The sequence below is a fragment of the Haliotis asinina genome, chromosome 2 (assembly GCF_037392515.1).
Source record: "Haliotis asinina isolate JCU_RB_2024 chromosome 2, JCU_Hal_asi_v2, whole genome shotgun sequence".
In the NCBI taxonomy this organism is placed as follows: Eukaryota; Metazoa; Mollusca; class Gastropoda; order Lepetellida; family Haliotidae; genus Haliotis; species Haliotis asinina.
The window spans coordinates 77,359,869-77,374,642 of NC_090281.1; the positions used below are offsets into that span (position 1 = coordinate 77,359,869).

A 14,774-nucleotide genomic window follows, 5' to 3' on the forward strand; every position below is an offset into this window, starting at 1 on the left:
AAACACTGTATTAAAGCCTTATCCCATAACTCAGTGTGATCATATCTCTGTATGTCAATCCCGATAACAAACACTGTATTAAAGCCTTATCCCATAACTCAGTGTGATCATATCACTATGCATAATTCTCATCCTAGAATTCAACATTACTTTGATATTACTCTGTATCAACCTGTAATGTAGAGCTCTGTTATAAATCAGCATGATCATATGATTGTATATGACTCTTCCTCCCTCTACCTCTATATCAGCATGGTATGGCCGATCTCACTACCATGATCAATGTGATCATACTTACCAATGCCAGTACCTTTTCTGTACTTAGTATGGTTATACCACTGTTTATCATACATGTAGGATATAAATCCATCGCCATCTCATCGGAATGAATGTTTCAATAATGAAAGCCGATAATTTGACGATATATCACTGAAAATTCGTGGGTAGTAGTCATAAATCAAAATCTTTTGTCTTTGCGCAAGGCCTATACACATGAGGCAGCGTTACTAAACAGATTCTCAATGAGCCCTGGATATGTCATAACTCAGTACTGTATTGGGAGAGATGACTGTTTAAGTACAATGGTCTACAAACAGCGAAACACGCCCTTTCGAGACTAAAATCAAAGGAGATTATTTTAAAACGGATCTAAATTGATAGCCTTGTCGAACATCAACGCCCAATATTCGCCTCGAGGGCTGGACAGGTGATTTGTTCCAACAGGTGTTTGTAACAGACCTCGGGCGGGTCATGAGTCTCATCTACATACAGACAACCTGTACACGCGTGTCGTTGAATAGGGGCGTCAGACAAAGGTATTCAACGTGGTCACATTTCACGATGACAGGCAGTCAAGTGCCAACTTTAAATACAAACCGTCAAGATCCGGGTGAGAGTTGGACCTAGACTTTCGAAGCTCTCACTAGCACTAAGATAGTCGTAAGTTGATCTTAATGTATGGCACGACTATCATAGCGCTAAAAGAGCTTCGAAAATCTAGGCCTTTGTCGTCAGGGACTAACAGGGTCCTGTGGTGAGGCTGACTAACTTGGCTAGTTAACACGTCATCGTATTCCAGTTGAGTGTATAATGATGCTCATGATTTTGATCGCTGGATTGTCTGGTCCAGACTAGATTATTTACAGACCGCCGCTATATAACTCCAATATTGCTGAGCGCGGCATAAAACTGAACTTTTGCACAAAGAATCCGTGATATATATTCCCAGGTTTGGCATGATTCTCTTGGTACATCCACATTTTTAAAGAATTACTTGACTTTCAAGTCATTATTATAGCCTGAAATAAACGTTATGACACTAATTGATAACACATTAATTCTTGCATTCTGTATATTACGTACTGCATTGCATTCGTTTGAAGTTAATCTATTGAGAAAGACAAACACATTGTACTAATGAAAGATTCCTGTATGCACTATGTATGTATGTTGCAATCTAGGAGATGAGTGCCATGTATTATTTGTATATGAAAGGTATGCAGATCTCCGAACAAAATAATTACATGGTGTCAACTTCAAACGTTCATCTGTTGTCGGTACAAAAGGTACCCAAACCATAACTCCTGTCGCAATTTTCATGTGTTTTCCTTTTCATGAAGATGTACATATGTCTTTCCCGTCACTTATTACGGCTGTGTCGTCATACTCAATTGTAGTTTCACATGGTCAAAATACCGAATAAATAAACTGAATTGAATCAAACTGGTGCCTCCGTTTCGATGGATTCTTCTTCATATTCACTGGACGTTTCTCCTGCATGATGTAAAATCAGCTCGCATTGGTCTAACTTTCACGTAAAACATGACGTCATGAACATCTGTTACAGCTTCAGAATCCATGGTCACTGTCAAGTTGTCAAACATAACCAGAGACCATACAATCCATCTATTGTATGGTCTCTGATTTAACCAAAGAGGAAGTCACCGACAATAGTCAGATTTGACGTCATGTCACGTTATATACCATCTATTGTATGGTCTCTGATTTAACCAAAGAGGAAGTCACCGACAATAGTCAGATTTGACGTCATGTCACGTTATATACCATCTATGCTCATTAACTGTCGGGTGTTTCCATAATAGGCGGAAATCCGAGACCGTTTTTCACGTCTTTATTGCAATTTTACAAACATTTTATGAAAGTGTTGATAACGGAATGCGTTTTTCAATACTAGTATAAAAAAAATAGTTTTGCGTTAGTATTCCCCTTTAATTTAACAGCACGCACAGGCTGCTGAGAGCATCTTTGGGTTCATGGACAGGCCTACCACAGAAACATTTGCAGAAAAACGCAGAAAAGCCAGCATTAATCGTGGAAACAACAGCATAAACATAATACCTCGCTACTGAAACAGTAAACGGCAACGAAAACCTATGAAACAGCAACATTTTTACATCAGTAAACTTTGACCTCTTATGAGCATGCGCGCTTCTGTCAGATTTCCGAGGAACTGTGCGTCGCCTCGCGTAGCAAAAGTATTGAAAATGTCGAAATATTTGCTGTCAATAATGTCGTACGAATGGAAAGTAAACCGAACAAGCGTGCACACAAGCATGATGATAAGTGCTAAATAACATATTCATTTAAAAAAGTATTTCTGTTGTAAGTTTTGTTCAAACTGGAACATAGCATCATGCGGTTGGATCTTCATCTTCCATGCGCGCATGCGCAAAATCGAAGTTGGAGGCTTTTCGTTTTTGCTCCAGTTGAAGCGATTTAAAGTTAGCGCTGTTACTGCTTCAGTAGCGAGGTATTACGTTGCTATTTCTTATGTGGGCTATTCTGTGCTTATCTGCACAGTGGGGAGGTTTTCCTTGCTAAGACGCAGCTATGATGAGAATTGTGACTGTTTGTAGTCCGTATGGGTTTACGCCACATTTTTTCAATATATTCCAGCATTATCAGGGCGCTACACACCAGAAATGTATGTCCATCAGGGGAATGAAACCCGGGTCTTCAGCTTTTAGAGCTGACGCCATACCATTAGGTTACGCTTACCGTCCCGCGTCTCATAACACTTCACAAAGCCAGAGTTGTATTTCTTACGCTGTTTAGTATAGTAGATGACTGGTTCGGTAAAAGATTGGTAGCAATATCACCAGATCACATCACCTTTGGAACACCAGAAATGGGCTTCACACCTGGTATCCATGTGGGGAATGGAACCCGGGTCTCGAGCGAGACGAGCGAACGCTTTATCCACCGGGAAACCCCACCACATTCGTATTTACACATTCTACAAATGAGCATATTGTATACATGATATTCCGATCCATCAGTTAGGATCCGTTCATATTAAATGGCTGGGGTGGGAATGGGTGATGATATTTCGGGAGAATGTACAACGTGAATACCCCCACCTTTAAATAGAATGTGTGTACAAAGTAAGTGACGCCCTATCCCTTGCATCACACACACAATTTTAAGCATCAGTTTAAAGGATCCATACATACAAAATTTCTAGCCCAGCTCAAACTCCCATGAACAAAATGAGTAACCCCACTTAAAATCATCACACCACAGACCGAGCCATAAATAGTGAACGGACTCTGAAGAAGTTGTCATGGGGCATAACACTTTGCACTTTTCGTGAACACCTGGGGTTCTCATTGATCCACTCATTCACATTGTATTCACGACTGTTTTGCCCTGTGCATGTATTTTCTACAGATAATCTATACTGATTATTCTCCTACTTCCATCTATATTCACACCACAAAAGTGGTTCAATGCGAAATGAAAACGACAACAGTAAGTAGTCAATTGTGATTTGTTTATTTGTGGTGAATGCAAACTGAATGCATGGAACGTAGCTTCTTCATGGAATATTGCACAACTTGGGTTGTAATGAGTGATGTAGCACCGACATTAATCAATAAATAACGAACATATCATACAAAGATCATGGAAGACTAGCTAGTATAGGGCAGACGTAGACACAGGGAAGGAGGCTAATCGAGAACAAAATATTGCACAAAATAAACGACTTCTTTGCAAACTTTGGCAAAATGCGAACGACATCAAGCAGCGTGGGGTAGCTTGTAAAATACAACAGTGACACGTTGACAATGCACTAATGACTAGTTTGGGATTTGTCAAAAAGCAGTTTACAAACTGTAAGTTTCCTAAGACGAGGTAAAGTGTGGGGAATCTCAGTACTGTTCAATACTGTTCAAGCTGTAAAAGGTGTTACCCAGCCTGCCAAAACATGGCGGGCGGCTGACTTCCTGTTCAAAATATACAGTTCTCACCAAATATGGTAGTTGAATTGTACAATTATGAGAAAATAGACGAGACCGTGAACGCAGTCCGAGTATAAAGGAAAGATGCTTTCAAATATGTACATCCGATAACAGTCGAGCGACGAGACCGAGAACGAACGGTAACAGTCACACATAACGGTAACAAAAACAAATGGCGACTACCGGAAGCAGTCTGAGCACTACTAGAAACTGGAGTATTCTTCCGCAAGAAATTAGTTCCTCGGCTTGAGAACCGGTGCACTTGGGATTTTGCCATCAATGAATTTAAACTGACGTTTGTCGTGGCACTTTTCGAGGGCTGGGCAGTTGGGGTGGTTTTCTTTCAGATGGACGTAGTGGAGCTCGGGGTCACCCGTGGTATGGCCGCAGTCTTCACAGACGTACATCTTGCACCGACGTTCTTTGTAAGCGAAGGCCAGTTCCGACCCGTGGACCTTCTTGGCGTGGGACTCAAGGCTACAACGCTGGGTGAAGGCTTTGCCACACTTTTCACATTTGTACGGCTTTACACCTGGAAATAAATGAAATAACTTAAGTCAGGGTGTCAAAACGGTGAAGGAATTAAGTGACCATTAATTTGCCTATCTGTTGGTGTACGTGCGTTCGTTCATTATATCGTCAACACTGCCTTCAATTAACAGGGACAACACATTCGTTGGTTGTTATTGTCCTTTCAAGTAACCAATTTCATTTAATATTTGACCTTGTAAATAGAAACACACAATCTTAGATTAGAATATGTTAACAGTTCCGGCACTAATTACTGGGTTTGTTATAAGTGTATACCTGTATGTATTCTTGTGTGTCGCTTCAGGTCGAAGGTGTCGTTAAAACCTTTGCCACAGAACGTACAAAGGTACCGTTTAACCTCGCTATGATTCTTCACATGGCGGTTGAGCAATCGCTGGAGTGCGAACTCCTTCTGGCAAACTTTGCACATGTACCTCCCGTTGTCAGTGATAACAGCTGAAATTTGTAATTAAAATCATATTACACTGACATATAAAATTTTACTAAACTTCAAAATTGGATGAAATAAATACAAATGAAACATTAGAAAAATACACTTCTCCGTTATCTTTTCTCGTGAAATGATGGCGGAAGGGCACGTAAGGGAGATAACTGCTGTTTACCTTTCTGTTTGATGACTGTGTCCTCGAGATCGGCTTCTGTGAAAGAGGGGTTCTTGATACCATAGCCACCATTAATCACTTCCACGTCAGTACGTCCTGCTTGCTGAAAAAACAAAATGGAAAATGAATAAGCACGCGATCATAATGATATTATTAGACACCATAATTAGACATTTATATAGCTGTCCGGGGATTTAAGTTGCGAGAACTTCCAGATGTCCAGTATGCCTCATGTATGACCCATTACTTAGATTCGTTTAAATATCTGAAGTATCAGAAACTAACCTTGAGGAGAAGCAGCAACGTCGGCGCCATCTTGACGTCTCGGTGTTCGTCACGTGACGCCATCTCAAGGTCGTGCAGGGAGACCAGGGACCACTTGGCTTCTTTGCTTGTGTTTGGGGATGACCCGGGGGTGTTGGGGGTAAGGCGGTTCTCAGCATCCTCACTCTTGACATTGGGCGGTATATCGGTGACAATAGACAGTGCCGACATTGGGGATGTAGATTTCCTATCCCTGGGAAGAGTACTCAGCTCAGATGTCGCTGATCTGTACGGGTTCACATTATTGCGGTGATCCATGGAAAAGTTCAAAGGCTGAGGTGATACACTTCCGTTTGGGTCATGTTTGGTCAGTAAAGGCATAGGTTGAGCAATAAGATGTGGGGTGACAGGCCGTTTAGCGTAAGTGTCTTTCGTATCAGTATCCTCCCACGGCCGCAGGGGTTGAGCTGGGTGGGGCCTTATCTGATACTTGGCTGGGATGTTTTTTTCTAGAGTGGGTGGACACGCTGTGCGGGGGTGATCAGAGGAAGTGATGGTGGAGCATGGTTGATCTGAACTTTGGTACATAGACACATTGGTCTTATCCTCGAGACACATATTCCGGACAGCATACGGGGGTAAGGATGACACAGGGGTAGGGAGATGAGCCATGGTGAGGGGAAGACCCTTCGTACCCTGGGGCAGCACTGGTATACGACTGCCTTGGACTGGGAAGGGAGACAAGGACTGAGCGTAAAACTTGTTATTGGTAAAGTTCTGCAAGGGCTGCCTGGCAAATGGAGTCCTAGGAACGTCATGGTTTAACGGCTTTTCGTGCATTTTGGGGACAATATTTTCCTTCGAGTTCTCTGCATAACGTGAAGACACATACCCAGCTGATGTCACGGGCACGGTGGTTGACACTGACGATTTAGCGACATCATTGTATGCTTTAAACATCTCTGAACGGGGGCTGGGTGGGTTGCCTGGTGATTGCCAGCCGGTCTCTGAGCATGGGCCGTGTGACGGTGTCGGGGGTGGAGTTAGAGTGGCATATCTGGATCTGGGTGGCAGACGCCCAGGTACTGGGCTACTCATCCATGGCATGTGTAGAACTGGAAACACTCGCCTGCAAGCGACTGGAATGCTTTCTGCAGAAGATTTAGGTGTCGAGCTGAGGATGACTGAGGGCAGACTCGGGGGTCTGGTCGGGACGGTCATCCTCACAGGTGTAGCAGACATCTCAGTCTTGACGTCCGGGGTGGTAAATACAGGGCGTATCTCTTCCACCCGTGACAAGACAGGAGAAGGAACCGGTGTGGGTGGGGTGTCTGTGGAATCCATCCTTGTGGATGATACTTCAGACACTGCACAGGCAACAGACGAGTCGGGTGTCGGGGTGTTTGCCGCTGAACGGTCAAACGTAGCGGGGTGAGTAAATGAAGATGATACATCAGAAATGTCTTTGGATGCATATCCTGAGGAATAGCCACTGGAATCACTGTTGTATGAGAATGGAGATCCCTTGCTGTTGTCGAGGTGGATGATGTCGTGACTTGTGATGTCATCGTTAATGTGTTCACTGGCTGTGACGGCCAAATCGACGGACGAGTCTTCTGACAAACGGACCCGTTTGGCTTCAATGACGCCGGTATCTGTAAACACAAAGTAACAAATATTACAGTCAGACAGATTTATCACTTATGCTATCAACCGTACTGTAAGACATTCCAGTCTCCTGCTTTATATAAACTAGGGCAGAGGTATTACTCAGAACGAGTTAGCAGTGGGAAGTGATTGATCCCATTGTTCCCATATCCTGTTAGGATTTGAACGGATTCTTGAGGTTTATTTTTTTCCTATTGTTACAAGGTGTAAAGGGGTCGTTATCTCCTATGGCTCTTGACAAAAGACATAGCAGGTCAGGGGTTGCAGGAAGGTCCAGCATGCCCCGGGGGCCATACCCGCTTCAAAAGATCAAATACCAAATAGTGACCTCGTACTCAGTGGACGCAATGGGATGGCACGGGCCACAAATTCTTTAACATTCGCGGTGTTTTTGTCAATATGACCAAGAAACATCTGTTGCATGTACCACGTGACCCATAACAATAAGTCACGTGACTGGCAAACCCGATCCCACCGCTGCGCAGCAGGGTGATTGCTGGTCAGGTTTGCTTGCGGCTTAATGGTCTGTCGTCTGATGTAAGTTTCCCGCGCTTTCCTATTCATCTGCTATCTGACAGGCCATGAGCTTCGCCGACATCTGCTCGCCTTCTTTTTAACGGTTCGGCAGAAGATAAATGGCAGGCGAGGCGGGAAGTGCGAATGAAAGCGTTCTTTGTTCCATGCAGTCTCATTCCTTTGCACGTTGAAGGTTTGAGTGAAGGAGGGACATTTGCCTTCCGATAGACAGGTGACCCGAAAAAACAAGCCACGTGCCTGGCACGCGACAAGGCAGACGACATAATACACGCCATTTGCAATATGATCGAGACACGTCGAACACGCGGCTTTCTATTACAAGGAAGTGTTTGTTTTGCCGCAAGCAGATCGCTTTTAGATCTTTACATCTGGGTGATTGCCTTAATATTTGCTAATAGGGTTTAACAAAGATACATTATGTATTCCTGGCGAACAGCTGATCTGAAGTCGGAGCGGAGAAATAACAAAAGACGGTTGAGGAGTGTGATGGGACGTGTATTATTTGGGAGATTACTACATGAATATTTAATGACACTATAATGAGGGAATGTAGCCTGGGTTGTTTTTCATTAGGAAACATACCGATAGAAACGTGTGTAACTCCCCGTGATATTACCATGCATATTTTTACGAACATTTATTTTTAACATTTTCAAAGTTTATCACTCCAAAAATAACTAATTTTAGTTAACGCGTTTTTGAATCAATTTACAGTATTAGTGTTGACAAGAATACGGACTGTAGCAATGGCCATGACAACGAGTGAACACATACTGTTGAAAAGAAGTGAAGGAACACCTGACTGTTTTGTATTATCCGTCGCGCAATAACTTTATTATGAAGATATCGGATGGGTCCTAACTTGCATTCAGTTGTATATGTACTGTTAATAACCGCTGCTTATTTGCAGTGACATTTATACTTATGTTACAAACTAAATGAAAGAAATGTAATCCTGTTAATGCTACAAAACAGGTGCTATCCTTTACCATTCAAAATTGTAAATGGATATTCCATTTTGCGAGCTAGCCACTAGCCACTGCATATAAGAAAAAAATAATATATATCCACACAGACGAAACGTTTTCAAAGGAATGGAACAAACTGTCACTTTTTCCCTTTACTTCTCTTCATTTGTTTCCTTCTCGGCTTCATTTTCCAAATTGTCAATAAATCCAAAATCCCCTACTTTTTTAATTGTATATTTTATTTCTAACAACCATTATATTCAAAGAGAATTCACATAAAATTTGGGTTACATTTTCTGGGACTATCTCAGATGCAGCAATAACGTCATCAGGGTGTACTGCTCAGATGTAGCACATCGCCGCATGCCTTGACAATAAAACCAAACGCCCAAATTCAAACTTAACGACGTTCCCAGTTGTTTCTGGCCGCCCCAGAGACAGATAGGGTAGCACCCCGGTGGGGGTGAGTTAACGCGGAGCACAAGGGGGGTCGGATTACGGGATGACCGGTCGTTATCGTGACCGCGATCAGAGGTCAGTGAAATTTGGACAGCTAACAATATGGCGTAAGGGGGAGCGGACGACCCCCGTGGGGTGGGGACTGATGGACAAAGATGGGTCAGTCGCTAATGAGGCTACATCAGGGAACCGTACATGGGGAACACAAATTTCAACGATTATTAATACTTTCGAATACGTCTTGGGGACTTTCCAAGATGGTTAAGTTTGTTTATACAGGTTACCTCATGTATATATAGGCTAAGGAGGAACGATTGATTTTTAAAATCTTCATTTACACTTCCACATGTTCACTCTCCAAGGAATTGTACATAAATCGCTTCGCTGAGTGTTTCTGTGATTGATAGTACTGTACACATTTAACTGTTGTGAAAAGGGTTAATTAAGCTGCGTTTTCATTCCATTTGACTTAGCATTCAAAACTAATTGTTAGCTTTTCGGCGTTTTCAAGAAATAAGCACTCTGTCCATTTTAAGCGTTATAACCGCCGACGGGCATCTTGCCTTGTTTTGACAATAATTGACTCAAGGCTTGTTTTACTAGCCCGGAGACAAAGGACTCGACTTCTGAATTTGACTGTCTAAACACTTTCTCACACCTAGAAATCGTGTGATTCCTGCACTGATTACACGGCAAGGTTGGTCGTATACAATGAAGGGCTCAACGCTGGGGTCGATTTGAATCGCCAGGGTGTTACGTAATCACGGCAGTTCATCAGACGAACCCGACACTGACGGTCAGTCTTTACGGGGGGTCGTAAATGTGACGTCATCAAGAGCCCCATTCAAACCCCTTGACTAACGGCAACTGCTACTCTGGGATTTGCCTTTCTCGGTTACCAAGGCAACGAGTATTGTTGGACGTCCGACGCGCGAGGTTTGAAAGCACGAGACAGCTGCGCGTGGTAGTATTTGTGGCGAGGTCTGGGCTTGTCACAGCAATTATTGACACCGGTGGAAGATGAATCGTTGGCAGGATAAAACGAATATTGACTCTGATTCGCATTCGGTTGGGAATGTTAGTCACCACAAATACAAACGCGTACTCATATAGTAATGTTATGTAACCTAAGTCATACACAAACTGCTGCAACGTTACTGAGAACAAACCCTTCCTGAATGCCTGCACCTGATAATATACGTTTTATCTAAATAAGAAATATTACGAGATCCAATATTCCCTTGCTAATAAATCACACGGAAAACAATGTCTATTGTACTGACCAGCTTGCTGCTGGAGACTTTCATGTACAGCGTGCATACCGATCAAGAGTCTAAGTAATTTCACCTACATCTATTCAAAGAAATATGATTAATGCTTCACTAAATACATACTGACATGATCAATAGCCGTGTCTCAATGTACTTTGACATTACACACGGTCTGACAGCTGACATAAGATCTGCGCGTATGTACACAACAGAAATATACACATGTCGCTCAAGGGGTGATGGATGGTAATGCTTTTAGTTGAGTGTTAATTTATTGGCCGTGTTGTTTCAAGGGCTGATTACCTAGAAGTGAATGTGCAACCAGCTTAAACTTAATAGATCACAAAATGAATCAGAGTTAAAACAATCACAAATTTCGAAGTTTATCCTGTTTTGACTTTATTGGGAAGAGTGACACGCCAAGGCCGGCTACGAAGGTTGTCATGTGTATCATTGAAGGGTAAACAAAATACTCATGTTGTTATTACGAGATGTGTGGTCAAAGCGATGACTGTCAATCTCAGACATGTTGATTCGACATTTCTACATAACTAAACCATCAGTGTTAAATCTGGATAGAAAAGTGAGGGAAATTTGAAATACGAACGACAGGTGTTGAAGGGTCCCGTCAACGTTTTATCGATTGGGAACAACAATAGAACGTGGTTCACACTGAGAATAGCAACACGGACCGCACGGGAAGAAAACTGGATGCTAAATATGACACAGTTATAAATGACTGAACTCTGCTCTGAATGAGAAGCATACACAAAATATTATACACCATCAAAAGCAAACTTTGTCTACCTGTCAAAACAGGCCCCCACAAGAAACATGTAAGAAATGGCGTAATATTTCAGACGTCTGTTTCTTGTCTAAGAGTGCTGACTAGAATTAAAACATACGCTGAGATTTGACAATCGTTGTATACCAGCTGGTTGAAACAAGCCCGGAGCGAGAGAAAGCTAACACGAACAACATGACACTGACCTGTCCGAAGTATGGCGAACTCCCTGTCCGGGGCAAAATGGCCATTGGGGGTGACCACTGGTTTGGACGGCTGGCCTGTAGACACAGTGGTTTCTGTTGTTGTTTCTGAATGGCGTCTTTTCTTGCCTTGAAACCTACACACTAGAAATGATTTCGGCATTTTGGTGTTAGAGGCGCTGACCCGCCTTGCTGTGAAGTCTATCGGAGTTGATGTGCTCTCTCATTCACATTGCTGAGCATTTTGTAATGAGCGCTCTTTCCGGGAAAGCGTGCATGGCGCACGCGCTGGGCGCAGCCAGCCACACAATTTACAGCGGTTAATTGTTATGCAAATGAGCTGAGTTCTAGCGGTAACTGCATTCTGGCCGCAAGTAACCCGTTGTCTGTTAGACATTGACGGGGGCTTTCAACTCAGCGTGTGAGCGCTCACAATACAAATAAACTCGAACTGTCCATGATAAACTCAACCGGACACGCATCAGCGAATATATTCTGTGATCTATGTCCAATGTTAAACTTGAGAAAATATTTGGGAGGGGAAATAAAAGAAATGAGTGATTGAATTTAGATGTGATTTCAATGCTTAAATACTGTTATAGAAGTCTTGTACATGGATTTTTGTGTTTAGATGTTTTGTTGTATATATGTTAACATGATATGTCGAGGGTATTAGATGACTAGTTTGACAGGGCTGACACTTTGCTTGTTTGAAGAGATGGGCACCCCTGTTGCGTGACATGGCGATTTTAAGAGATAAACTATTGCGGACCAGTGAGGGTAACTGTACAAGTCATACTGCTGTTTGTTTGTATGTTTATATTTGATATATGCTAAATAACTCACCTAATGATGCCATACATTTGTTAACACAGCTATAGCGCCCATTTAAATGTGACGAAATATATAAATATATATTTGAAACTAAACTTCAGTTAGTGAAAAAAGTACACCGTGAATCGTTTAAGGCAGATTCACGGTATTCCCAAATCTGTTTTCTGTTTTGGAGTATCATTACATACGCTATAGCTATTTATTGCACAGGTAAAGTGTGATTAGTTTAAAAAAAACAAGAACAAAAAAACCCAAAACAACAACAACAAAAAAAACAGGCCATTTGAATATGCATAACTATCGCGACTTTTCATAGTTTAGATAATAATAACTCAGCCTTTGGAAACAGGCTTAATTTACATGTTATCATGACTCACTGAATATTCAGATAGTTGTTGTGGCTCATGTTAGTACGTGTGGTGGTGCTGGGGAATATTAAAGAAGTTACGCACATATACGGTAGTACACTGTGTTTAAAGATAGGTATGACTACATGTGTCATGTGTTAGATCCTGATGTAGTCCGATGTCAGTCTCGAACCGACCGTACCTTGAAGCCCCGAATTACAAAATCCCGTATCTAACTGCGAGTCTCACAGCTGATCCAACTACTTCAAGGGGATCGTAGATAACGCTGAGGTTGGATTACCCCTTTCCCATGCCCTGTTCTCAGTCATGGGAAAGACGTTACGTTAAAACTAAGACCTTCCCCCCGTATCCAGTAAATAGTGATGATTATATCATACATAACTAGTATTGCATGTACCATCAAGACTACATTACGCTTTAACTTTGCGATCACATTGTCTGTTAATATATACACTCATAACTTTAGTATCACTGGTTCATTCAGAAGTCCGTTCAAGACCCATCATAAAGACTGTCATATGATAACTAATTTGCATGCCGTTGAGTTTGCACATAGTGTATTGGAATTAGCGCTTAAGTTGTACACATCATCATAAGTTTATCAGGAGACGTGCAATTATATGATCCATTGGAATTTGCTCTGAAATGTGTAAAGGATAACAACGAAGTTGTTATCCATGAAACGTGTCATGTATTCATGTATGTTCGTTCATCTTCTAAATGCATCTAAAAACTTGACATTAATCTTATGTTAATCTTAATAAAGGTCAGGATATATTCACTGACAAAAAATGTAAGACAGTCAAAATGATTTGATTGTGGCAATGGCAAAATTTGTTTAACACGCTGTTGTCCCAACATGTTGTACAAAATGCACGGAAATGTTATGCAAATGTTGTACCATTGTGTGGGTATTATATACCATAGATCCAATATCTGTGACCCATGCAGAAAGCATGCATCATGCCGCTGCACAAGTCATGTTAGGCTTGGACTTTATGTTCGTCACTTCCTCGTCACGAAGTAAGCACAAATCGGATTCTCCATTTCGATGACCGGTTTGATTTCCACGATCTGCACGTGCAAATCCCCGTGGGAAAGGTCACCTTGTCACGTTTTTAGTCGTAAATGCACTTTTTCAGTTTTGTCGAGGTTTTGTATTATGCACAGTTGTTGTTTCGTAGATTTTCAGTTTTAAACATGTACTCAAAGTGACATGAAGCGTGACGGTTTTGGTTTTATATCCATATGAACATGGAAAACCGCAATCCACATTTAACTGCGTCGTGTTCTGAAAATCTGAAGATATTGTTACTAAGCAAGAGGATACAGTAATTATCAAAACACGGTCATGTTCCTATACATTTTAGTTTTTACTTTGAACAAAGCGAATGTTACTATTTAATATACACGTAAATGATTCAGCTCCAGTAGCTACTTTCATGTCGATGTTACTATTGTTTAGTAACAGTTATGATCCTTGAGCGGTGTATATCATCATATATTGCGTTTCGCAGAATCAAAGTTGTGGTATACGAAAACATGTGATACTGATTGATATATTCGATGAATCCTTTCATGCTTAAATTGATTCTTTCAAGTACACAAAGTTACATTATTCTACTTTTCTTTGAAGTTGTTTTAGATTGCAAGAAGCTTTCCTGGACCGCTAACCATGAGTTAAGCCCCATACAGATCAGGTTAGACACGCTGATTACTGAGCACAGAGTTGAATCTGTGTCTGAGACAGTCATCAAACACTTCCACATAATTAACGTATACCGTCTAACTAATGAGAACGTTATTAATTACTCAATGTGGTATTGTCTGTTGTTATTTTCTCTGTGTAGTATATTGCCTCGACGACCCGTAAATCCGGTTAAGGTTCGGTGGGATACTGTTGGTACAGCGACTCAGCCGAGTGTTCTACTGGGGTGCTATTTTCATGTGGAGGGTCGGGGAATGGAGAGGCTTTGGGGAAAGGGTCTTGATATTTATATTT

The 14,774-nt window shown here is 41.8% G+C and overlaps 1 protein-coding gene across 1 annotated transcript; it reads right to left on the bottom strand.

The window, feature by feature from the left end:
• Nucleotides 1-3,772: 3,772 nt before the first annotated feature.
• On the bottom strand, nt 3,773-11,881 carry LOC137274353 (uncharacterized). The gene is made up of 5 exons (XM_067807507.1): nt 11,574-11,881; nt 5,702-7,335; nt 5,417-5,519; nt 5,070-5,249; nt 3,773-4,794 (listed from the first exon to the last, which is right to left on the bottom strand). The coding sequence occupies exons 1-5, from the start codon at nt 11,731-11,733 to the stop codon at nt 4,496-4,498; spliced, it is 2,376 nt and encodes a 791-aa protein (XP_067663608.1). The 5' UTR covers nt 11,734-11,881; the 3' UTR covers nt 3,773-4,495.
• Between the last annotated feature and the right edge of the window lie 2,893 nt (nt 11,882-14,774).